At 41.9% G+C, this 26,279-nt stretch overlaps 1 protein-coding gene across 3 annotated transcripts in view; it reads left to right on the top strand.

The window, feature by feature from the left end:
- KDM2A (lysine demethylase 2A) overlaps window positions 1-26,279 on the top strand; it is a 111,259-nt gene that overhangs the window by 71,837 nt on the left and 13,143 nt on the right. For all 3 annotated transcript variants that reach the window (XM_025879351.2, XM_073883414.1, XM_073883413.1), the window contains 7 exons: window positions 5,570-5,676; window positions 6,222-6,315; window positions 7,454-7,607; window positions 8,613-8,728; window positions 12,691-12,817; window positions 15,097-15,491; window positions 25,260-25,343. In XM_025879351.2, the coding sequence (XP_025735136.1) occupies window positions 5,570-5,676; window positions 6,222-6,315; window positions 7,454-7,607; window positions 8,613-8,728; window positions 12,691-12,817; window positions 15,097-15,491; window positions 25,260-25,343 (1,077 nt within the window). The remainder of the gene's footprint in view (window positions 1-5,569; window positions 5,677-6,221; window positions 6,316-7,453; window positions 7,608-8,612; window positions 8,729-12,690; window positions 12,818-15,096; window positions 15,492-25,259; window positions 25,344-26,279) is intronic.

Below are 26,279 nucleotides of genomic sequence, written 5' to 3'. Positions count from 1 at the left end.
AGATCTCAGTGTTTTATTCTATCTTCATTTAAATTATCCTAATTATACCTTCTTTCAAAGTTAAAATATGATAATTGCTTTTAATATTTTATTTTATATATACACACCTATATTCAGCCTACTAGTAAGTGACATTGTTATTATCACTAACACATTGAAATGTACAGACCAACAGGAAAATGTTCGCAGTAGTTCACTATTATCTGAAGAGACAGTATATAATTTTTTGTCACTGCTTCTTGTTACTGGAGATGGTACAGCTAAATACAGAATTTCTTGGTGTGCCTGGGGGCTCAGTCACTTAAGTGTCCTACTCTTTTTTAAAGATATATATTTTGTTAAGATTTTTATTTACTTATTTGACAGAGACACAGCGAGAGAGGGAACACAAGCAGGGGGAGTGGGAGAGGGAGAAGCAGGCTTCCGCGGAGCAGGGATCCTGATGCAGGGCTCGATCCCAGGACCCTGGGATCACGACCTGAGCCAAAGGCAGACGCTTAACGACTAAGCCACCCAGGCGCCCCTTTTTTAAGATTTTTATTTATTTATTTGAGAAAGGGAGAGGGAGAAGCAGACTCCCCGCCCTGTGGGGAGCCCAATGGGGGGGTCAATCCCAGTACCCTGAGATCATGACCTGAGTTGAAGGCAGATGCTTAACCAGCTAAGCCACCCAGGCGTCCCTTGTATCCTGCTCTTGATCTCAGCTCAAGTTTGACCTTAGGATTGTGAGTTCAAGCCCCATGTTGGGCTCCACATTGGGCTCCATGTCCAGTCCCATATTTAAAAAAATAAAAAATATTTTAGGTGGCTCCATTGGTTAAGCATCTGAGTCTTGATTTCAGCTCGGGTCATGATATCAGGGTTGTGAGATCAAGCCCTGCATCGGGCTCTGCATTGAGCATGGAGCGTGCTTAAGATTCTCTCTCTCGGGTGCCTGGGTGGCTCAGTTGGTTGAGCGACTGCCTTCGGCTCAGGTCATGATTCTGGAGTCCCGGCATTGAGTCCCACATCGGGCTCCCTGCTCAGCGGGGAGTCTGCTTCTCCCTCTGACCCTCTTTCTTCTCGTGCTCTCTATCTCTCATTCTCTCTCTCTCAAATAAATAAAATCTTAAAAAAAGAAAAAAAAAAGATTCTCTCTCTCCCAGGGCACCTGGGTGGCTCAGTTGGTGAAGCGTCTGCCTTCGGCTCAGGCCATGATCCCAGCATCCTGGGTCGAGCCCTGTGTCTGGCTCCCTGCTCAGTGGAGAGCCTTCTTCTCCCTCTCCCTCTACCTCTCCCCCTGCTCATACTCCCTCTCTCCAATAAATAAATAAAATATTTTAAAAAAAAATTCTCCCTCTCTCTCTCTTTCTCTCTCTCCCCGCCCCTCCCCACTTGCTGTCTCTCAAAAAAAGAAAATAGAATAAATGAAAAATAAATACAGAATTTCTCATTAGGAGGAAAACTTTATCTCCCTAAAATGATAAAAATTCTTTTTATATTATTTGGTCGTGTGGAAGTACAAGAAGACAGGTGGTTAGAATTTAGCCTTGTTGGGGTACCTAGGTGGCGAAGTTGGTTAAGCGTCTGGCTCTTGGTTTTGGCTCAGGTCAGGATGTCAGGGTCATGAGATCAAGCCCGTTGTTAGGCTCTGTGTGTGGAATCTGCTTAAAAGATGGTCTCTCCCTCTCCCCCCAACATACTCCTCTCTCAAATAAATAAATCTTAAAAAAAAAAAATTTAGTCTTATTATTAGTCAAATATGGTCCCCTCAATAAAGAATAAAGGGCACCTGGCTGGCTCAGTAGGTAGAACATGTGACTCTTGATCTCGGGGTCATGAGTTCAAGCCCCACGTTGAGCATAGAGCTTTAAAAAAAAATTTTTTTTAATGTACAATTCAGTGGTTTAAAATAAATAAAGAATAAGGGAGGAATGTAAGAATCAAATTGTTTATAATATTTATAAATTAACACTTCATATTTTTAGAATTTCAGTTGAAAAATAAAGTGATTGTAGCTGTAAAAGTAAAACTTATGGGGCACCTGGGTGGCTCATTTGGTTAAGGTTTTGGCTTGATGGTGATCTCACGTTGTAGGATCGGGACCCACGTGGGGGCTCTGTGCTTGTCCCTGTCCCTCTGCTCCTACCCCTGCTTGCATGGGTTCTCTATCGTGCTCGCTCGCTTGCTCTCAGATTTATAAATAAAATCTTAAAAAAAAAAAAACTTACTCCTACCTTTTCATTCTTAAATTTAGAAATGTGTCATTACACGTAACGCCTTTTTTGTAACATTCTTGATTTATTCATTTTGTCCTTTTAATGATAAAAATGCTGCATCATTTTATAGCAGAAAATAATGGACCATTAAATGGAGGAGTAGAACCATGGAAGGGCTCAAAAATAGAAAAAAAATTTTTTTAAGATTTTATTTATTTATATGACAAAGAGAGACACAGCGAGAGAGGGAACACAAGCAGGGGGAGTGGGAGAGGGAGAAACAGGCTTCCCGCCGAGCAGGGAGCCCGATGCGGGGCTCGATCCCAGGACCCTGGGATCATGACCTGAGCCAAAGGCAGACGCTTTAACGACTGAGCCACCCAGGCACCCCAAAAATAGAAAATTTTTTAGAGGGCAGAGAACAATGCACCAGTTTTTTTTTAGGGACCCAAAACATGGCTGGAAAGATTGAGTGAGCTATTACCAAGGTCACCTGCTGAAAACAGAAAAGGTTTTGATAACCTTATGATGTAAGCGGTAATATGCTTGTTCTGCTGGGTATTATTTATTTATTTACGGGAGTATTTTTTACCCCACAGTGTATCTCTCCATTTATCTAGGTCTTTTCTAATGTATCTCAGTAATGCTTTTTCAAAAACCAACTTTATTGAGGTACAGTTGACATACAATAAAGTATACTCATTTTAAGGGTACATTTCAGTGAGTTTGAATAAATCTCATTCGTGTAATAATCTTTCACATAAATGACATAATCTCTTGTTCCCTCTGACATTCACACCTTCAGAGTTAGCTTATTATTAGTTCGAGTGCCTGCCACATGCTGAGCACTATGCTAGTTGCTAGAGGACCTGTGGAAAATAAGGTCATTCTCATTCTCAAAGAGCTTAGAGTCTGACGGGGAAGAAAGACCAGAGGATAGACATTTCTGCAGACCACAATAATGGTGAGTGCCTCAAAAGTGAATAAATACAGAATATTGTGAGGGCAATAGGAAGGACCCCCCCCCCCCGCCAACATAAACTGGAGGAGAATTAGGGAGGGGAAGCTCTTTGAAAGAAGTGATGCCTAAGCTTGACATGAAGGAAATAAGGAGGCAGAGAGAACGAAGACCAGAATTCCAGGCAGAAGGGGTAGTCTGTGTAAAAGTAGGTACAGGGAGAGAAAGGTGGGCAACCTTTAAGTGCCTTTTATGGGGTGTTAGCATAAAGCGGGATTATCTGGTGAGAAGAGAGAGATCGTTTTCTGCTGTCATTCCATACCTGAGAGGTAGATGAAAAGCAACATATACAATGTGCAAATTTGTTTGGTGGTGGGGAAATTAGTTCATGGAAGGCCATGAAGTTTGTGTGTGTGTACAGCATAATGAATAGATTAGTTCCTGGGTGTTCGACTTCTTACCAGTTTGGCCCTAGTATTGATGCAGAGCAGGTAGAACTGGTGATTACCTCTACTGGAGACTTGCTCTCACACAGATCAGGACATTTAGCAAAAGGCCTATCCAGAGCCTAAAGATTAACCTAAGGAAAAAAGTATGAATACCTTAACACAATATTCTCTCGGTAGTCAGACGATACCTAATAATACCAGTTAAAGAGAGGCCAGAATGAGTAACTTACTGCTGCAGGTGGGAAATTCTGGGCAAAGAAATTCATTTCTTTGAATTGAATACCCATGTGTTCCTAACCTTTCCTTTCCCCCATCCAGACATAAGAGCTTGTAGTGTCTTGAGCAAGTAAGATCTTCATTATTCTTCAAAGGCTTTCCAAAGGAGAATACCAGGAGATGGGAGATGAAGAGAACATGAAAGAGAACAGAAAGTAGATTTTGTTTGAGGGAAAGAAAGGAAGCTAGAGTTCATTCAGTGTTCTAGGCCCAGTGAATGCTTGGTTAAAACTATTGGCTTCCTGAACAGAAATCCTTTAAAGTAATGCAGCAAGTTAACCTTCATAGTTGCTCTTCAGTTCTCATGTCATTGGTGATCCCTCGTACCCACTCCCCCACAATTTACATCTGAGTGTTCCCTAGACGCCTGCCTCATACCATTATGCACAGATGGTATGCATTTGTCCAGGTCTGTATTGTAAGGGAAATAAATGATCAAATATAGATTTTGTTGTAAAGCTTACCAGATACCTGTGTTTTATAGCCTTAAGTTAGATATTTGCAGTGTCAATATTGTCCTGGATTTGTGGTTTGGCCCACATTTTAGCTACCTGAGACTGTTTCTTGGAGGTCAGTGGTGGGGTGGTACACACATTTGAAGGTACAGGACATGCTACAATTCATTGTAAAGTGCAGATAAGTTCATACTGCTGTCACTTCTTCTTTCAACACGTATTATTTAAAATAGATTCTGGGGGTGGCGCCTGGGTGGCTCAGTCGTTAAGCGTCTGCCCTCGGCTCAGGTCATGATCCTAGTGTCCTGGGATCGAGCCCCGTGTCGGGCTCCCTGCTCCACAGGAAGCCTGCTTCTCCCTCTCCTGCTCCCCCTGCTTGTGTTCCCTCTCTCGCTGTGTCTCTCTCTGTCAAATAAATAAATAAAATCTTTAAAAAAAAAATAGATTCTGGGGTGCAATTTTAGCATGTATTTACATGTAATCATCATAATATCATTCTTGAGTTAATTATCCTCATTTTACAAATGAGTTCCAGGGACTTGCATGTGATCCTGAGAAAACATGACAGACCTGGAAGTTCTGATTCCTAACCTAGTAGATTCTATAGCACATTGTTGTGCAAGGCTACAAATCCCTATTGGAGTTCTTTCCTTTTTCTTTCTTTTTTTTTAAATTTATTTTTATTTTTATTTTTGACAGCTGCTCTAACAGTGTTACATCTTTTGATAAGTTTATGGTACCTTCCAGACAGTGCATATTATTGAATCAGAAAAAGACAACTGATAATACCAATATTGACACAGAAGAGATACTACTGTGTTCTTTAATGACTTCATTTTGATTAGTGCTATCTTTATGGTCATGTTGATGGAACCATTAGTCTTTATTCTCACTGAATAATTATTTCTGGAATGTTTGCCTACTGACCCTATGATTCACCAACAGATTGTTTACAATTAAATTGTAGTCTTTCAGGGGCACCTGGGTGGCTCAGTTGGTTAAGTGTCTGCCTCTTGATCTCAGTTCAGGTCTTGATCTGAGGGTTATGAGTTTAAGCCCTGTGTTGGGCTTCACGCTGGGCTGGGTGTGGATCCTACATAAAAAAAATAATAAATAAATAAATAAATAGTAGTCTTTCAGTGTGTATTTTGGGAAATTCTAGTTTCCTGACTTTAAAATTTTCTTTAATTCCAATCCTTCCATTGAATCCTAAATGTTTCTTCCTCTTTAAAGGTGGATTTCATTGACTGGGTAGACAACATGTGGCCAAGGCATTTGAAGGAAAGTCAGACTGAATCAACAAATGCCATCTTGGAGATGCAGTACCCCAAAGTGCAGAAGTAAGTGGCTTTCCCTGCATTTGAGGTGCATTGGGAAATCAAAGTGATAGCAAGGACTGGTTCCTCCCTTCAGAGCCTTGCTCTGTGTCCTGAATGATCAAAAAGATGAATTCTTGGACACCTGGGTGGCTCAGTTGGTTAAGCGACTGCCTTCAGCTCAGGTCATGATCCTGGAGTCCCAGGATCAAGTCCCGCATCAGGCTCCCTGCTCAGCGGGGAGTCTGCTTCTCCCTCTGACCCTCCCCCCTCTCATGCTCTCTCTCTCTTTTCTCTCAAATAAATAAAATCTTTTAAAAAAATAAATTCTTTAAAACAGTAGGCTTTACAGTTCCAAAGGGAAGGGTGTATATAATAGTGTCATAACCATGATTACGTAGTTTAAAGAAAATGTATTGTCTGGTAATATGATGACTTGAAATTGCATTCCTCTCACTGGGAATTGATAGGTGGAAAATGGGGTGCAGAAGGGGAGAGTGTGGCCTTAGGGTAGGGCAGGCTCTCTTTTTTTAATCAGTGCACTAATGCTGCTGCTTTTTTTGGGTCAGGTACTGTCTAATGAGTGTTCGAGGCTGCTATACTGACTTCCATGTGGACTTTGGTGGTACCTCTGTTTGGTATCACATCCATCAAGGGGGAAAGGTACGGTCATAGTCATGATGGGGGTTGGAATCTGAAGCTGGTTTTATGACTCTGCTTCAGTTCATGCATGCTTAATATACCCTGGAAATGAATCTATTAGGGAATTGTCCCCTATTCTAGAGAGAATCCTAGATTAAGTTGACCTTCTTGGCTAGACTTTAGTAGGAATTAGTGTTCATCTAGTCTGCTATCATTACACCAATATTAGCGCAGTACTTAGTAAACCTCAACAGTCCTATTTTTAGATTCCCAGGACAGAATTCTCCACATGAAGGCAGGGAAGTGGTTTTAGGAAGACAAGATAATTTCTCTACATGGAAGTGTAAAAACGTAATAGAAGGCAACACAAAATTTGTATAGATTGACAACGATATCAGCAAATTAGAATCCAGACCACCTTTCCCTGTATGAAGGCACTGATCTGGAATGTGGTCAGAGGAAGCCTTTAAGACCTCTGTAAAGATATGAACAGATTTTGAAAGATTATTCTCATTCATAAAGAACTATATTCCATCTTGTCAGATTGTTTCTGAATACTATGTGAGAACAGAAATCTGGGGGATTCATGTTAGAGGTTTATAGTATTATACTCTTATTGCTACCCTTTTGTGAGAGAAAAAGTGGAACTACAATGAAAACAGACAATGCTTTTTAAATGTGAGGTCCTAATTTAGAACAACTGTACCTCCAAATCCAAAGTCATTTTGTTTACTTTGGATCCATTTCAGTGATATGGATCACTTACTGCCCTGGAACAAAGTGACCTAGGCCTGTCTCTTGAAGATATTATACCTACCTGTACTTCTTAGAACTCTAGAGGCCAGACAGCTAGGGGCAGGTAAGGGACTTCCTAGGTAACAAACTGAATGCCCCCCTTCTCTCTCAATCCTGGATGGGTTATGGACTCTACAGTCAAAGCCCTGGGAAGCTCTAATGCCATTTCAACAAGTGAAGGACAAAAAAAGATCTCTTTCCTTAGGGCCTCTAGAATTTCCCAAATGGTCAGGTCCTATAAGCTAGGAGAATTGCTTGCTGCTCTTCTATCTGTTGGCCTTAACTTTGTACCTGTTTATCAGTTGAGGGAGACGACTGGGTCATGTCAATGGCTGTTAACAGACTGAAGTTTTTTAACTCACAGGTCTTCTGGCTCATCCCCCCTACAGCCCACAACCTGGAGCTGTACGAGAATTGGCTGCTGTCAGGGAAACAGGGAGACATCTTTCTGGGTGACCGGGTGTCAGATTGCCAGCGCATTGAGCTCAAGCAGGGCTATACCTTCGTCATTCCCTCAGGTAAGCAAGATGGGAAAAAAATGGGTTGTTTAGCCACTTTTTCTTTCAGAAAAAGGAATTGATGGATTACCACCAGGAATGGGTATGATTGGGTGGGCAGAAAACAATAGTGTCCTTTCCTGTCATTATGGAGTATCAGATGCTAAGAATTTGGATTTTTTTTTTTTTTAAAGATTTTATTTATTTATTTGACAGAGACACAGCGAGAGCGGGAACACAAGCAGGGGGAATGGGAGAGGGAGAAGCAGGCTTCCCACCGAGCAGGGAGCCAGATGTGGGGCGTGATCCCAGGGTCCTGCTCAGAGGGGAGCCTGCCTCCCCCTCTCTTTACTCATGCTCTCTCTTGCGCTGTGCGTTCTCTCTCTCAAATAAAATCTTAAAAAAAAAAAAATTGCCAGTGGTGGCTTTTCAGATTTACATATTTGGGCCCCACATTAGCTCTAGGTAATCAGAATCTTTAAGGATAAGACCTGGTCAGCAGGTGATATCTAACCTCCAGATAAGAGCTACCTATTCTAAGGGATGGCTGCAAGGAGTGTAGAAATTAGTGATATTTTTATCAGGTCACTAGTTATAAATAGAGCACAGATTTTGGAGTCACAGACGTGTATTAGAATTCTATGTGTTTACCTGCTAATACTATGTTGGTCAAATATTTAAATCTCTCTCACTTTTTTTGTGAGGGGTAAATGGAAATACATGTAAACTCTCTTGTACTGTGCCCTCACATAAATAGAAGCAGCATTTGTTAAACGTGCTGTATGCTAAACACTTTACATGCGTTTTCTGATTTAATGCTTACTAACAACCATATAAAGTTTAATTTTTATAGAGGATATTGGTTTTATAGAGGATATTGAGGCTACAAGAGATTAAATAACTTGACCAACCACTAAGTGGCAGAATCAGAGTAAAATGTGTGATCCTAGGGGTCTTTTACTAGTTCTCTGAGAGCCGTATTATAACATGTGCTTAAGCCGCTGCCCTCCACTCCCTTTCTTCTAGGCTGGATTCATGCTGTGTATACTCCTACAGACACATTAGTCTTTGGAGGCAATTTTTTGCATAGCTTCAATATCCCCATGCAGTTAAAAATATACAACATCGAAGATCGGACACGGGTAAGTAATGCTGCCTAACAACTGGATGTGAAAGAGTTGATCTCCATTTAAGACAGAAGTTATAAGAGATTCATTGGTAGTTATCTCCAAAATTCCATTTTTCTCGGAGTTAAAATGCAGTGTTCACATTTTGGGGACACTGAGAAGAAAACCTTAATGAGATCTACATGCTTGGTTTGGGGGTCTCTAATTCTTTGAGGTTCTTGGTATCTTGGATTTTTTTAGGGCTAGAAGTGGACATTTGGTAATTGATGTTTTTAATTTTTATGGTCTTAGAATAATTCGATGTAATGAGATTTATCAACTCAGGAGTCACAACTTTGAATTCATGTATCTTTCTTTACTGCGATTACTATCCACCACCCAGACTGTTGTACTTGAATAAATCAATGTGCATACTGCTTTTCCTAGCTTGGGTTCCTTGAGAGAATGAAGTCCTCTAGAAAATGATTTGTGCATCTTATTTTCTTGGTTTTCCCTGGGAGGGTACATAGCTGATAACCATTCTAGATATATAGGGAAAAAGTTAGTTCCTTACAGTGCAGTGGATGCCCTGGCAAGAGTTGGCAAACTTTTTCTGTAAAGGATCAGATAGTGAATATTTTAGGCTTTGTGGGCCGTACAGTATCTGCTGCAAGTACTTAACTGCCTTGTGGAATGAAATACTTAAATGAATGAGCATGGCTCAAATAAAATAAAAATTTTATTTATGGACACTGAAATTTGAATTTCATATAGTTTTCCTATATAACAAAATGCTCTAATTTTAGTTGTTGTTTTTTTTCCAGTCATTTAAAAATGTAAAAAAAAACCCTCTTAGCTCACAGACCTTGCAAAAATAGGCAGCAGACCAAATCCACTTGCTGCTGTTTGCTGGCCAACCCATGTCTTAGGGAAACAGGGCTTAATTCTTTAGCAGAACCCAAGTTGGTAAGGGCTGAATTATATATGATTAAGGTATAGATGGTATTGACCTTAAATAGCAATTAGAGTATAGAGTCTTTAAAGGATATAATGTTCCCCTCTTTCTCTCAAGTAGTTCAACAGAATAATAATAACTGTATATGAATAGAGATTAGCAAATGTGGGTAAATGTTAATAGCTGGTGAATCTCAAATAATGCTGTAGGCAGTGTTTGGTGCTGCTCTTAAAACTTCTCGGTGCATTTGAAAGTTTTCCATTCCATACTGCTCTTAAAACTTTTTGGTGCATTTGAAAGTTTTCAATGTTAAATTTTTTAAAAATCGCAATTAGGGTGTGCCTGGGTGGCTCAGTCAGTTGAGGTAGAGCGTCTGCCTTCGACTCAGGTCATGATCCCATGGTCCTGGGATCAAGCCCTCGTGTCAGGCTCCCTGCTCAGCCGGGGAGACTGCTTCTCCCTTTGTCCCTTACCCCTGCTCATGCGCTCACACATGCTCTCTCTCTCAAATAAGTAAATCTTTTTTAAAAATCACAGTTAGGGGCACCTGAGTGGCTCAGTTGGTTAAGCAGCTGCCTCCAGCTGGGGTCATGATCCCTGGGTCCTAGGATCAAGCCCCGTGTGGGGCTCCCTGCTCACTGGAGAGCCTGCTTTTCCCTCTGCCTCTGCCCCTCCACCCCGCTCATGCTCTCTTTCTCTCTCTCACTCTATCTCAAATGAATAAAATCTTAAAAAATTAAAAAATCACAATTAGGAATCTATTTATTGTGAACATGGTCAACCATTTTGGTGCCTATTTTGAAACCTGTATTTTGGTTAGCAGCTACCTATAATCGAACACACAAGAGTAGTATTGTTGGAGTTATAGGGATTGCCCTGTTAGAATTAAGGTGCAGTGCTGGTGCCTGGATGGCTCAGTCGGTTAAGGGGCCAACTCTTGATTTCGGCTCAGGTCATGATCTCAGGGTCCTGGAATCAAGTCCCACGCTCAGCGGGGAATCTGCTTCAGGATTCCCTCTCCCTGGGCCTCTTCCGCACACACGCACACTCTCTGCCCCTCTCTCTCAAATATATAAATAAATCTTAAAAAAAAAAAGGGGGTGTCTGGGTGGCTCAGTCAGTTGAGCATCTGCCTTTGGCTCAGGTCATGATCCTGGGGTCCTGCGATTGATCCCTGCCTCGGACTCTCTGCTCAACGGATAGCCTGCTTCTCCCTCTCCTGCTCCCGCCCTGCTTGTGCTCTGTCAAATGAATAAATAAAATCTTAAAAAAAAAAAAAGACGATGACAATCCAGTGCCCTTGTTTACTGGGGCGCCTGGGTGGCTCAGTTGGTTAGGTGTCTGCCTTTGGCTCAGGTTGTGATCCCAGGATTCTGGGATCGAGCCCCATGTCACAGAGGGAGAGAAGCTTAAACCGCCTCCCTGTTGAGCGTGCAGCCCCACACGGGGCTTGACCTCACAACCCTGAGATCATAACCTGAGCCGGAACCAAAAGTTGGACACTTAACTGACTGTGCCACCCAGGTGGCCCCGCAGTGCTTTTAAATGCCCTATTTTCTTTTTCTTTTTTCTTTTTTTTTTTTTTTTACTGTCAATATTACTCAGCTCTCAACAGAATCCCAAACGGCTTTAGAATTTTGGGTTGTCCTGAACTTTTAATAAAGACCCTTCCAGAAAAGTGTTAATATGTGTGAAAGGTGAGCGGGGAGGCCTGTGTATTGTGTTTAATTTGGGGGGACCTAGTATATATTAATTGTGGTTCCCCCCACACACCTTACCAAAAGTAAATTAATAGGCTCTTTTTAAAAATAAACTTTTATTTATGTATTTTTACATAGGCTCTAGGCTCACTGTGGGGCTTGAACTCATGACCCTGAGATCAAGAATTGCATGCTCTACCGACTGAGCCAGCCAGGTGCCCCTAATTTGACTTTAAAATAAAGGAGGAAAAACCTCTTTGTTAAAACTGTAGTCACTTAAGATACCCAGATTCAGAGCCTATATCCTCTGAATTGGAAACCTAATGAAAAGTATATGCCTCTCCTGCCTAGAAAAGTACTCTCATTCCACAGTCATGCTCTGTGACCTGGTGAAGGGTTTTGAAAAGGGCCTTCCATCCAGATCTCCTTGATTCAGGAATACTGCCTGACATGGAGCTTTGAAAAGGAGATTAAAACGTTCTCAGTTGCATATTCAAAACAATATATAAGTATTGTTGGGCTTCTCTTTTTGAAAGCTGTCCTCTAAAAGAAGACAGCAAAATATATATAGGGTAGTCCCCATTGTTGGTCTTCCTCACTGATTAATCCATGCTGATTTTCCTTTGTTTTGACTATGCTAGATCTGAAGGGCAGTTCTTTTTGTTATTATTCAGCTGGAATGATTTTATGCTGCTTCTGGAGAGAATGAAAGGAACCAAAGGCAGTGGCTGATTAGGCCTAGTGGAGCAGCAATCTAATTTGTGGACCTGCCATTGGGGCAGACTGCAAAGTACTCTACAGACCAGCTGAGAGCTGGTGGTGGGAAAATACGTAGTCTTATGTCCTAGACTAGACATAGCTTGAGAATGAGTCTCTCTAATCATACTTTCATAGGTAAGGACATAATAAAAACATATAACTTCGTCTCATGTCCTTGTTGTCCATTAGATTCTTTGTCTCATGGTCTTCTAATTCAGATTAAAACTGTAGTAAAGGTAGGACTGCTTGGCAGGCCTTTGCATCCTAAGAACCCTGAAACAGTTTTCTCAAGTATGTTGTGTCTTACTCAACACTTTACTCTCTGTCCCAAAACTTACTTTTTGATGCTTTCCCAAGACACCTTCTTGGTGGTTCTGAAATACCTTTTAATTTTAGTGATTGTTTCCCGAGACCAACAATTTTTAGGTTGACAGATCCACTTAGGTTCTTGTTCCAGATGCCTCCCTAGGTGTTGACTAGAGTGTTTTTCCTGGGTTAATTTTTGCAGTGGTTCAATTTATCTTACTCTCTCTCCTTGAAAATTGTTATCAGCTTGTTTTTCCCATTATTTTGTTCCCACGTAGGTTCCAAATAAGTTCCGTTATCCATTCTACTATGAGATGTGTTGGTACGTGTTGGAGCGCTATGTGTACTGCATAACAAACCGCTCCCACCTAACTAAGGAATTTCAAAAAGAGTCCCTCAGTATGGGTAAGTGTTCTGCACGAACATGAATTTACCCGCTTGGAACTACCAAATTCATTCATTGGAGTTGAACACTGGTTATAGCTGATCTCCTACCCAGATATGAATTACTAGGCCACGTGAAATATCTGGATCTCCTCTTTGTCTGAATTGTGAATACTTAGCTCCTTAAGAAAGATGATCACTTGTCTACTCTATTTTATTATGTAAAGAATGGTCTTTGGCACAGTAAAAGCGAAACTTCGTCATGCTATCTCTTACTATATTCCAGGCACTTTACTAAGCAGTTTATATACATTAAGTTCTAATTATTACCTGTGAGGTAGGTATTATTATCCTCATTTTACAAAAGGTGACATTAAGTTTCAAGGAGATTACAAAACTTGTCCATGATCTTATAGCTAATAAGTGTGAAAGTACAGTTTGAATCAAGTTGGTAAGACTCTAAAATCTATATCCTTAACCTCTATGCTTTAATGTTTCCCCAACTTATATCAAGAGAAATATTTTATTGGATGGCAAAATACTTTTAGTTACACATTTTTAGGCTGTTTTCATGCCCTAAGGTGTGGAGGAGCCAACACTGTAATATCCTATGGTCACATCTTTCACGGAATCTTCAATCTGAGCCAGATATTTTTTTGCTTCAGCATTTTCCTTTGAGGATAGTTTATATTCTTGTTTGAAAATAAAAAATGATCACCCAGTACATGAAAGCAGGATACAGAATTGTATATGCAGCATAATCCCAGTGCAATCATAGTCATGCACATACACATAGAAAAAGATGGAGGGATGCCTGGATGGCTCAGTCAGTTAAGCATCTGCCTTCTGATCAGGTTGTGATCTCAGGGTCCTGGGATCCAGCCCTGCAGTGGGTTCCCTGCTTAGCGGGGAGTCTGCTTCTCTCTCTCCCTCTGCCCCTCCTCCCACTCATGCCCTCTTTCTCTCAAATAAATAAATAGAATCTTTAAAAAGAAAAAAAAAGGGGGCGCCTGGGTGGCTCAGCCGTTAAGCATCTGCCTTCGGCTCGGGTCATGGTCCCAGGGTCCTGGAATGGAGCCCCGCATCGGGCTCCCCGCTCTGCGGGAAGCCTGCTTCTCCCACTCCCCCTGCTTGTGCTCGCTCTCTCACTGTGTCTCTCTCTGTCAAATAAATAAATAAATAAAATCTTTAAAAAAGAAAAAAAAGATGGAAAGAAAGTACATCAGCTGTTGAGTTGTTATTCAAGGGTGGAGGGATAAGGGATGACTTAACTTACTTCTTTGCACCATCCTACATTTTCTAAATTATTAATAGTAAACATATTACTTGTTTCCCCCCTTTGGATTGGTTAGTTAATTTTTATACTTTAAGTTTTTATTCAAATTCCAGTTAGTTAACATGCAGTGTAATATTAGTTTCAGGTGGACAATATAGTGATTCAGCTCTTCCATACAGCACCTGGTGCTCATCACAACAAGGACACTCCTTAATTCCCATCACCTGTTTCACCCATCCCCCCACCTACCACCCCTCTGGTAACCATCAGTTTGTTCTGTATAGTTGAGAGTCTGTTTCTTATATTGCTTTCATGATAAAGGACCAGTGAACATTTAACAATTTTTCTTTCATTAAAACTTTTGACTATCAAAATCTTTTAAAAAATACTTGTTTTGTTTTGTTAGCCATATTGATAGGATTTCAATTCCAAAGTTTAATTTTATGACCAAAACTTTGAACAAAAGCAAATGTGCTTTGTACTGTCTGCTTCTTAAAAAGCGGGTGCCTGGGTGACTCAGTTGGCTAACCATCTGCCTTCAGCTCAGGTCATGATCCCAGGGTGGAGCCCCAGCTCGGGCTCCTTGCTCAGTGGGGAGCCTGCTTCTCCCTCTCCCTCTGCCTGTCACTCCCCCTGCTTGTGCTCTCTCTCTCTGTCAAATAAATAAGTAAAATGAAATAAAAAATTAATGAAATTATAACCCCAAATTTCAGTTTGGACTTGAAACTAATTTACAGCCATTTTCAGCTGACTTATTTCTAGCACACAGTTCACGGACCCTTCTTAATCTTTTGAAAAATCAATTGATCATTACCTTGGTCGTCCCACTAACTCAGGATCCTATTCTTAGCTGTAACTGATTTTCAACAGTGGGCAAATAGGTTGGGACAAGGAGAGACCATTTTAAAATGTCGACAGCTTTGTCATTTATAACCTCAGGGTCCCTCCCATGCTGCCTGTTTCTCTTGTTGATCACGTGGGTCAAGTGTCATGTTCTTACTATATTCTTTCTTCTTACTGGCAGATTTGGAGTTAAATGGGTTAGAATCTGGAAATGGGGATGAAGAAGCAGTGGATCGAGAACCAAGGCGCCCGAGCAACAGGCGGTCTGTCCTCACTAGCCCCGTGGCCAATGGGGTCAACCTGGATTATGACGGACTGGGCAAAACCTGCCGAAGTCTTCCAAGTCTGAAGAAGACCTTGTCAGGGGATTCATCCTCTGACTCTAGCCGGGGCTCTCACAATGGCCAAGTGTGGGATCCCCAGTGTAGTCCCCGAAAGGACAGGCAGGTGCATCTGACCCATTTTGAGCTCGAAGGACTCCGCTGTCTTGTAGATAAGTTGGAGTCTCTGCCACTGCACAAGAAATGTGTCCCCACAGGGATAGAAGATGAAGATGCTCTTATTGCTGACGTGAAGGTAAGGGTTGGTTATGTTGCATAATAGCCACTGATCTGGCTCGGACAGGCAGTTTCTCAATTCTTAGAAAGTACAGGAATTCTGGATAATCTGGTCCATTCAGAAAGAAGTTAATATGTATGTGTGCGCGTGTGTACGCACACGCTCACAGTGTTTAAATTCTTTTTTTTTTTTTTTTAAGATTTTATTTATTTATTTGATAGAGAGAGAATGAGAGATAGCACGGGAGGGAAGATGGTCAGAGGGAGAAGCAGACTCCCTGCTGAGCAGGGAGCCCGATGCGGGACTCGATCCTGGGACTCCAGGATCATGACCTGAGCCGAAGGCAGTCGCTTAACCAACTGAGCCACCCAGGCGCCCACAGTGTTTAAATTCTTAAAGTGAGGTTAGGTCCCTGCTGGGAAAATACTGACATTTGTATGTTCAGTTAGGACTTAAATTTAGACCTAAAAACACAGATTTCAGATTCATTCTAAAAATAAAGGAGGGCCTAAGAAAGTATTAGTATTAGGAAATATTAAACAAGTGACCCGCAGGTAAAGAGGCCTGTTTCAGAATAAAAGTGGCCAGTAACAATCTCTAGTAGTCTCACCCCAAGCAGATAAGAAAGAAGTTTTTCTCTTTCTTGAGTAGGTGTCACATATTTAGTTTCATTTTTATCTACTGTTAAGATTTAAATTTTAAAAAATCATTGGGACAGCTTCTGAGAAAGTGTCGTTGTAAACATAATCTGTCCTGTGGCGCCTGGCTGGCTCCGTCAGTGGAGCATGCGACTCTTGATCTCAGGGTAGTGAGGTCAATCCCCACGTTGGGCATAGAGATTAAAAAAAAACAACAACATAACATAACCTATCTGATTGCTATATCAGGGTTCTTCATGTTGTATATTTTTCTACTTTTTCCAGAGGTCTCCCAGTATTAGTAATTTTCAGAGTCTGTCCCATCCTTCATGTATTGGCCTCAAAGAAATGAGCTTACTTTTCAGGAATCCAGATATCAGGTGTCTAAATTGGAGGAAGTTCTCTTACGTCTTTCCTCACAAATAACCATTACCATGAACACCAAAAATTATAAAGCTGGGAATATCAGTTTTCTTTTTAAGTCATTGTTTGGAGCAACAGTTTGGTTGCAGAGCATGGATATGTGAATTAGAAAGCTGGTTCGCAATTGGTAATAAGTATTTTCAAAACTTGTCATATAGATTATTTTAAGCCACAGAAGTATTTATATTGAATAATTTCATGTGACCCTAAGGAAGATGGGTTTAATATCTCAGTGTGTCTGTTCCATCCTGATTTCCTGATTCACGTTTTTCCTTGGCCACTTCTGCCAGCCACCTCAGGAAAGAATTCTAATGTCTAGGGTAGGACCTGAACTTTCTTTTCTTCTGTTTTTTTCTTTTTATGATAAACTTTTTATTTGTATCTTATTGTTTATGCATCAGTGAAAGGGTAGAAAACTAAAGAGGCTAAAAAAGAGTGGTAACCTGGTGAGGTTGGTCCTCTCTGGTAGTGATAGAAATGGGACAGTTGGTTTTATAGTTTGTTTAATAAGGTTTTTTCTAGAAAAGACAGGTGGTATCATCGTGGCTTGTATTTAGGGGAGGAAATAACAAAGTTCCAGGTGTAGATGTGGTCCTATTTCTATAATGATTAATATGCCACAAAACAAGCTTAACTATGCTTTTCCAGACTCACAAACTAGATTTTAAATTCACTTTCCACCTAGAGTGAGCAAAAACATTTAAATTTTTTCTTTTCCATTGTGATAGGACATACATGTTTATACTTTCCTGAGAGTTTGATTGTAGCATCTTTCCCTTTTTCCCTCAGAAGTTTCTTTTTTATGTAGCTATTCCATCATAGATACATATAGGAAACATTAAATTAATTAACTTGTCTATAGGATCCCTAAAAAAGATTTCTAAGTTTATATCTCACTGACATTCTTTTGGTCTCAATATCTATATTTCTGAATCATGAAAAAGAATAAGGGATTTGACTCCATTGAATCCAGTTGTAGGAAGCCATATTATAATCCACTAGTCAGTTGTACAAGGTCAAGTGTCATGATAGAAATACAGAAACTCCCTTAACTATAGTAGTTAAATAAAGATATTTGAGGAGGCAGAGCGATAGGGGAAAATGTAGAAAAACTTGGGTTAAATACTTATAAGAATAAAAGGAAGCAGCAAGAAAGGGAATGAGTTAGATCTCTAAAGAGTGCTCTTAGCATTATGAAAAGTGTCTAGAGAGAGCTCCCTTGTGTTTGTCAGGAATCATGAAAAACATGGCTGCCATCACGGGCTAAGATAGAATGGCATAGAGACCAGAGCATGAAGAAGGAGTGGCCACCAGGATGACTAGTGGGTTGACAGTGTTTGATTATTCCTGTAGGGGCTTGTCCCGCACCTTGTCTTGTTTACCCAATACCGTAGTTAAAATGCAGCTGATACCAGAAGACAACAGATTTAGACTCCAGCTCTGCAGGTAGTTTCACTTAAGATCAAGTGGATTAATTATTCCTGCATTTGACCATTTATGTTTAATCTGAGCTTAAGACAGTGTGAGTTTAGAGCTTGAATACTTTGAGAATCTGAACATCACCCAAAAGTAAAGAAGCATTGGATTGGGTAGGTGCCATTACTGCACAGCTGGAGCCTTCAGTGCTAGAGAACTTGGTGCGTATAGCGTAGAAGCCTATGCTGCAGTGGAGGACAGCTGCAAACCCAGAGTTTACTCTTCCTGCAGAGAGAGGAATTGTTTCTTGATGCAGCCTGTGTGGCTCTCAAGAAGAACTAGCAGAAGAGATGAGAGCAGAAGTGGTGAGATGAAAGATCCATAATTCTGTATCCCTGAAAGAAAAGTCCATTTTAGTGATGGGGGGAAAGGGCTTTGAAGATTCTAAATGTTAAATTCCGCATTGTTGAAGAAAGATCATAGAATATAAAATTGGAAGGGGATTCGAGAAAAAAGGGGACATTAAAAAGTGTTGACTTACTGGTAAAGATCAGGGGAAAGTAATCAGGAGTGTGTATGTTTGGGAGGGTGTGGTAACTTTGACTCCTAAAAGTGTACTAAAGGTAGAATGGAGTTCTCTCCCACTGTGAGATACTTTCACATCTCTGAAATCAGGAAGTCTTGTGCTTGATAGATGTTGATTAGAGACAGAACTTAGAGCAGTGTGTATAGTACAATCCCATTAATGCGAGAAAAAAATCTCTTTTGTATGTGCATTGCAGGGGTGCTGGAGAGTGGGACATGCCAACTGTTGCCAGTGGGTCACAGCAATGTGGTGGGCGTCAGCTGGAAGACTGAGTTTTTAATCAGACTTTATTGTGTTGTTTGTATTTATTTTGGTCATAAAGGAGCTTTTAATATATGTACATAGGCTGCCCACCTCAGTGAAACGAATTCAGTGTTGTGTATTTACCTTCTTGGTTTCTCTGAGCTATTTTGATAAGCTTAGCAAACGTGACTTTTGGTCAAGATACTAGATCTATGAAAGCCTGTTTTCTCTTCTGTAAAATATCATCTACCTCAGTGGAGCTATTCTGAAAATTAATGATAATGTTAGTAGAGTACTTAGTAAGCCATATCACTATTACAGAAAATTAGATGTTACAAATCTTTGAAATTCATTTATTCCACTACTCTGAATAATGCCTGCCTACTCTGTGCCAGGAACCAGGCTGAGTATTGGAGTAGATATGCCAACATGCTATAGATCAAGCCCTCAAGGGGCTTACAAGTCAGTGGTGGAACAGGCATTTAAATGGGCTGAGAAAGTAAGTGCATTCTAGGTTTACAGGTACCATGCATGACATAGAGTGTTGACTGAACACTGAGTGTGGGTGGGTGGATTCTATCCTGAGGGAAGGAGGTGCCAGTCTTATTAATTCAAAAGTTAAGGGGCACCTGGCTGGCTCAGTCGAAAGGGCATGCGACTCTTGATCTTGGGGTCGTGAGTTTGTTCCCCACGTTGGGTGTAGAGATTACTTAAAAATAAATAAATAAGGGGTGCCCAAGTGGCTCAGTTGGTTAAGCATCCTGACTCTTGATCTCAGCTCAGGTCTTGATCTCAGGGTCATGAGTTCAGGCCCCACTTTGAGCTCCATGCTGGGCATGGAACCTACTTTAAAAAATAAATAAATAAATAAATAAATAAAAAGAGGGCGCCTGGGTGGCTCAGTTGGTTAAGCGACTGCCTTCGGCTCAGGTCATGATCCTGGAGTCCCGGGATCGAGTCCCACATCGGGCTCCCTGCTCGGCGGGGAGTCTGCTTCTCCCTCTGACCCTCCCCCCTCTCATGTGCTCTCTTTCTCTCTCATTCTCACTCTCTCAAATAAATAAAATCTTTAAAAAATAAAATAAATAAGTAAAAAGTTAGGGGCACCTGGGTGGCTCAGTTGGTTAAACATCTGCCTTTGGCTCAGGTCATGATCTCAGGGTCCTGGGATCAAGCCCCGCAACACATCTGGCTCCCTGCTCAGCAGAGAGCCTAACTCCCTCTCCCTCTGCTGCTCCCCCTGCTTGTGCGTGCACGCACGCGTTTTCTCTCTCTCTCTCTCTCTCTCTGTCAAATGAATAAATAAAATCTTTAAATAAAATAAAAATTTCAGGCGCGCTCTTAAAAAAATAAAAAATTAAAAGTTAATAAACTTTCCTGTTAGATGATACATATTCATTACCAACATTATATAAATGGTTCTCAGTTTATAAATTCCAGAATTCTTATTTGTGGTGCAATAGGCTACTATTCCTGCTCTGATCTGAGATTCTAACATTTTGTAACCGTGATCTAAAAATTTACAGTAGGTTCCATCTCAGGAGTACGATGGAACTGAAGGCAGAGAGTCATGGTTTCAGATAAATATAGACACTAATCACAAGTTTGCGTCATCTGACACTTTGGGGGTGACTCTGACACTAGTTAAAGAGAAGAACTGGTAGAAGACCCATTATTAGATCTTAATCCATAAACCAGATTGGGGGGGGAAGAGGCACTCTCTATAAATAAAACTTCATTTGCAGTTTTTACTGTTATTTGTAATAATTCACACATTCTTTTTTTTTTTTAAGATTTTATTTGAGAGAGAGAGAGAACGAGAGATAGAAAGCACGAGAGGGAAGAGGGTCAGAGGGAGAAGCAGACTCCCTGCTGAGCAGGAAGCCCGATGTGGGACTCGATCCCGGGACTCCAGGATCATGACCTGAGCCGAAGGCAGTCGCTTAACCAACTGAGCCACCCAGGCGCCCCTAATTCACACATTCTTACTAAGTGAAAAGTTTTGTTTACTTAATACTTATTTTTTTTAAGTAAACTCTCCACCCCCTATGGGGCTCAAACTCACAACCCCAAGACTGAGTCTCATGCTCCACCGACTAAGCAGCGAGGCACCCCTAAATAGAAAGTTTTAAATAATTTAACGGCTACAAGGCATATAAGGTTAGGTTAAAATACATACAATTCCTCAAAGTGTTTTCATTTTATTATTGTATTACATGTCATGTTCTTACTAATTCTGATCTTTGTTGCCTATCTTTTATTCTAAATTAATAGAAAAAAACTGGCCTTGTTTAATTTGTGATTTGGAAATTTACTTGGAGTTTCCTAGTATCCTGTCTGGTTTTTGTCCTTTCCTGGTGACCTTTACGGTTTTCACTTGCTACAACACGATAATATGTTTTTCCTAAGTGTTCATTCTTTATCATCCCTCTAGGTTAGATAGGACTAAGACCAAAACAAGGATTTTCCAAGAAGACCTCTCACACTATTAAGGAAAGTTTTTCAAACATAATAGGCTGATTGCCTTGGTCTTTGAGTCTTAAGATAAAGTGCAAACTAGAGGTTTAGGATTGGGATGATCATAGAAACTTTTTCAGGAAGAGCTCAGCCAAAAAGCACAGAACTCCCTCCCTCCTTTCCTTGGTAAACTACTGTAAAAATTAAAATACGTAGCCCCTGACAGCAAAGCCTAGGCCCCATAAAGCCTATTAGCCACTGACTGCACTAGAAACTCACTGAAAGAACTGTCCTGGAAATAAGTAAGAATGTTTCCCAGCTAGGTTCTTAGTGGCCTGAGATGTTTATTTCAAAGCAGCTTCTGTAATTTCTGAAAAAGCCAAGTTACATTTATGAGAGTCTAAAAATTACATAAATCTGGCTCCAAAAATACAGTACGCTGTAGCCTGAGAGAGTGCTTGTTCAGTCTGAGCTTCGCCCTGACCGTGATCAATGCATGGAGAGCGCGTGACACACATCACTCGAGGGGCTGTCAGAAATGGCATGGTTGAGGTGTCTGACAAGATGCAGAGTCGCCAGCTTCATCCAGGGAACATGAAGAATGGGGCAGGCAAAATAAACGACTGGAATAGGAAATGAATAGGAAATGTGCAGGAGTGCTGGAGTCCTGGAGAGTCTGAGGAGACTGGTGGATGTGGAGTTGGCAAACACAAATGCAGTGGCTCCTTGTGCTGGTTCCGAGGCAGGAGAGTAAAGCACCTCGACCTGAGATTGAGCCTCAGCTAGCTTGACTCGGTCATGATGGAACTGCTAGAAGAGCTGCCTAGACATTTCTGTTCCGGTGGTGGAGTGCCCAGTCGCAACCAGAGGCAGGCATCTGTTGTAGAAGTAGTTGATATTAAACAGACATATGTATTGAATATATCAGTATTGGTTGAAATGTGTCGTTCCTGAAGGTTTTCCTGGAAATATGTATGCTCGTTCTGGATCCTGGGCTTGGGAGAGCAGCAAGGGCAGGTGAAGCAGGCGGGTGTGCCAGGAGAAAGGAACTCAGAGGAGCTCAGCTCCGGGTGCCTGGTTCCTGCACAGGCTGAACTTCGGGTCACTTGCTGTTTGCTTGAAGAGCAGAGGAGAGAATTGTGTGTGAGTGGTCAGCAAGAAAGAGTGCTGTCTATAACAATAAGAGGTCACCCTGAGGGGAAGGGTGTGGACGGAGCCAAGGACACTCACGGGGCCCAGATGCAGAATGGGTTAAAGCCTTTCCTTTTGCTGGCGCCTTCCGAAGTCGGCCAGAGGGAGCCCTCTGGGGCCGGCCTTGGGTTCTCCTATTGCAGTGGTGGTGGGAGGGAGGAGGCAGGGGCGCGGCCCAGCTTGCCTCCTGGGCAGCCTTTCCTCCAATCACCGGCCGACAGCCCTCGCCGAGCACACCCCCTCCCGACTCTGCAGCAGGACGGCTGGGCCCTCTGCCTGGCTCGCTCACTCGAGCTCAGCTCCCCCTCCTGCCATCTTCCGTTGCAAAGCATTTCTGGGAGCTGCATGTGGGTGACGCAGCAGCATTGTTCGCAGGCACAGGAAGCCGCGGCTGAGCTGAAGGGCTTGAGAAGGAGCTCAGAGCACGACACGCTGCTCCCTCTGGGTAGCCTGAAGGGTTATAGCTGGACTGCCCTGCCTGATGTACTTTGGGAGATTCCAGAATTTTCAAGTAAATTGGGATTTTCCTAGAGGGAGAAAACCTAACTCCTTCAGCACAACTTCCGATACAGAAAACAAAACAAAGACGCTGGGGAAACTTCAACCAAGAGCCTCGGCAGCTCCAGAGCGACGAAAAACGCAAGGTCAGGCGGGCGGGCGGCAAACCCTTTCTGACTCGGGATGTGTGTAACTGTAGGGACTTTGTCTCAGCGAAGAGGCAGAAGAAGAGCCTGCCGGGCGAGTCCAGGACAATGCTCAGGTTACTTAGTGTTGCGTGAGCCGTCGCTGCACTTGTTCCCTCTCCTGGTGGGATATGCTTTTGAATTGGGTCGCTTGGCTTTTGGGAATCCTTTTCCCTTCTCTGCCCAGACGCCCGCTGTTCTCTTCCCCTTCCTGTGATGTGTGGGGTGTGGGCTTGTGTTTGAATGTTCTCCCGAATGCCAGGAGCCCAGATAGGCGTCAGCCTTTCCGCACTCCACCCCCGCTCTCGGCTCCCCGTCCCAAACCCCCTCTGGTGAAGGGTGGTGGCTTCTTTATATGGTTTCTTAGAGGGCCTCAGCTGGAGTCTGCCTTTTTTGATGAAGCAGGGCGAGCTTGGTCGTATGGCCCCAACAAAATAAGGCTTGGAAGGAAATCTGCATTTCCCTCCACACCCACACAGACCCCAGTAAGTGAGGGGTATATGGGTGAACAGCTGCCCCCTACCCCCCACGCAGAGACAGTTTCTCTACCTACCTTTCCTTATCCCCCACAAAAAATCTTGCAGGTAGAATTAGATTGCTTTGGTGAACAGTTAGGTTCCTTTCCTACTCTTAAACAATCGCAGATCTTTCTGTGCGGTCTGTTTTGCTGAAAGTGGAAAGTCCCTGTTTGTGGACAGCTCATTGCTCTCCGGCAGAGGAAATGGGCAGAGTCCTACTCCTCAGCAGTACGATGTGGGGGAGGGGAACTGTGCACTCCCTAGCACACATTTTGAATGGACCTGAATTTTTCACCCGAGGGAGATTTGGAGCCCATACCAGAGCCTAGTCCCACGTGGCACCGCACCCCGCCTCTTCACCCCCACGCTGTGCGGTGTTAAACAGGAGGCTTCAGAATAGGATGCCATAGCAACTTGAAGTAAATAAAACGTCTGCAAATGAAATCAGTTTGGGGGAGGGTGAGAGGCATCTGGAGACTTGGCAAAGGGGATCTTCGTGGAGGAGCTTCCTGGGTGTGAGTTTTAAAGGGTCTTTCTGAGTCCCAACTCCGGGATTTGGATCATGATCCTTAGGTTAAGGGTGAAAATGCTTGGTAGAAGAAGTGCTTCATGCTTCAAAAAGTCCTGGTCTTCTAGGCATAGAGTCCACAGGAATATAGAAATGATTATTAAAGATGGCCCAGGAATGCTCACTGTCTAGGATCAAAGTTTAGTTTTTGTTGAAACAGTTAATATACTAGGGCAACCTGAAAGGAATCTTGTAACTTATCTTCTGGATTTGTGTTATTTTGCTGTTACCTTTGCATTAGGGTTCATGAGGTCAGAGGAAGAGGGATTTCATTCTGCTAGAAGGTTTGGGATTCAGAAATTTCTGTCTAAAACATAAAGACTTGCTTCTAGATAACACTCAACCAGTATGATTGACTTAACTGGCAGTTTCTTACTGTAGCATTGTCCTCAAGTCATTCAAAATAGATTGGTTAAAGCCATCAAAACTGTTGTCCCTACAATTGTTCCTGCTCCATTTATAAGAATAAAGCCAAATAATTGACTTTATGTGTGTGAGAGAGATTGGTCAGTTGATTGGTTGATTTAAAGTTGAGATTTCTGTAATCAGCCTTAGAGCTCTGGGTTGAATCAGGTCATTAAGACTGCCGTTCATATTATTAATCCAGTACTAGCCAATCTTTTTTGCTACTTTGCTGAGATCTACAAAATGAAGGCAGTACTTACTTCTTGATAATATTCATTGACCGGTATTGAAAAGTAAAGGGGCAATATAAAGTTTTACTGCCGTATATAGAACTGTGTGACAAGTAACACTTGTCGCCACGTAGCTAGTTACTTCAGCGCACATATTAACAGTACAGTAAGTATGCAAGTGTGGGGTTGGGAACAAAGGTAAATTCAAAGTCTTGATAGTACTACACTAGTTGGAGTTTTCTCTTTCATCTTCAGTTTGTTTTGCAATGAGTCTCTATAAGTGAAGGGAAAACACAGTTGCCAGCCTGCCCTTTCCACATTGCTTTTAGGGACTGGGGCTAAGTCTAGATACTGTTGGGAGTGGTTGGCTCTTTGTTCACTGTGCCCTGCTTTTTTTTCCCCCCTCTTCTCTCCTGTCCTACCCTTAGATTTTGCTGGAGGAGCTTGCCAACAGCGATCCCAAGTTAGCCCTCACTGGAGTCCCTATAGTACAGTGGCCAAAAAGGGATAAGGTAAGAAACTATTCTTCTTGATCTTCAGGCTGCTGAAGCATTTGCTGGCTGACCATCACCATTCCAGGAAGAAAAAGAACGAGAGGCAGACAGCTTTTGGTGCATTAATATAAACTGACAGAAAATCATTATTCAGTTCTGTTTTAACTCTTAGGTCAGGATAATTGGCTGTTTTTGGAGGTGACTCTCCTAACAGAACTAGGAACTAGGAACTAAACTAGGAACCTGCCTCCAGGTTTAGATGCAAAAGTGTGCATTTATTCACCAGAATGGATTGGTTCCTATCCTTCTGGCCCCATGATTCAGTTATTTTCACAGATATTTTTTAAAACTAGTCAAAATAATTACATATATAAATGGCCAGATGGAGTGAGTGCACACTCAAGAAACCCCTTAATGTGGATTTTTCAGTATCAAATTGAAAAAAGAAGGAAGGGAATTACCTATTAGCAAATAAATGGTCAGGAGTTTTCATGCCTCTTCAGTTAGGTCCTGTATAATTTTTTCCTGTATTGTCCTTTGTCAAGGTTATTTATTAAATAAAAGTAAGGGCTAGCATTCTGATCCTGGCCATGAGTCCAGCAAATACATAGGCCATTCTTTGGTGTTCCCCAGTTGAAACTTGCAGAACCATCACATTCCAGGAGTGTTTAGGTGTATAGCTGTGAAAGATGTCTTAAAAGAACCACTTCCTAGGTGGAGGGGTCCCACTTAGCCTATGCTTAACCACATGAGACTGCCTCAAAACAGTTTAGTCATTTCTGGCTGTTGAATGTTTTGTGTCAGAAACATGTTTAAGGTACCGTGGAAAATTAAAGAACTAAAAGACCCAGTCCTTGTTCTTGAAAAGATCACCAGGACAGATGCAAGTAATAAAATTATAAATGTGTACCTGAGAGATAATATTCTACACTTAAGGGCTCTTGGAGTATCTGT

The sequence above is a fragment of the Callorhinus ursinus genome, unplaced genomic scaffold (assembly GCF_003265705.2).
Source record: "Callorhinus ursinus isolate GAN/ISIS: 27379988/994484 unplaced genomic scaffold, GSC_fseal_2.0 scaffold51, whole genome shotgun sequence".
NCBI lineage: Eukaryota > Metazoa > Chordata > Mammalia > Carnivora > Otariidae > Callorhinus > Callorhinus ursinus.
The sequence above is the reverse complement of the archived record's forward strand: the minus strand, read 5'-3'. Positions and strand labels throughout refer to the sequence as shown.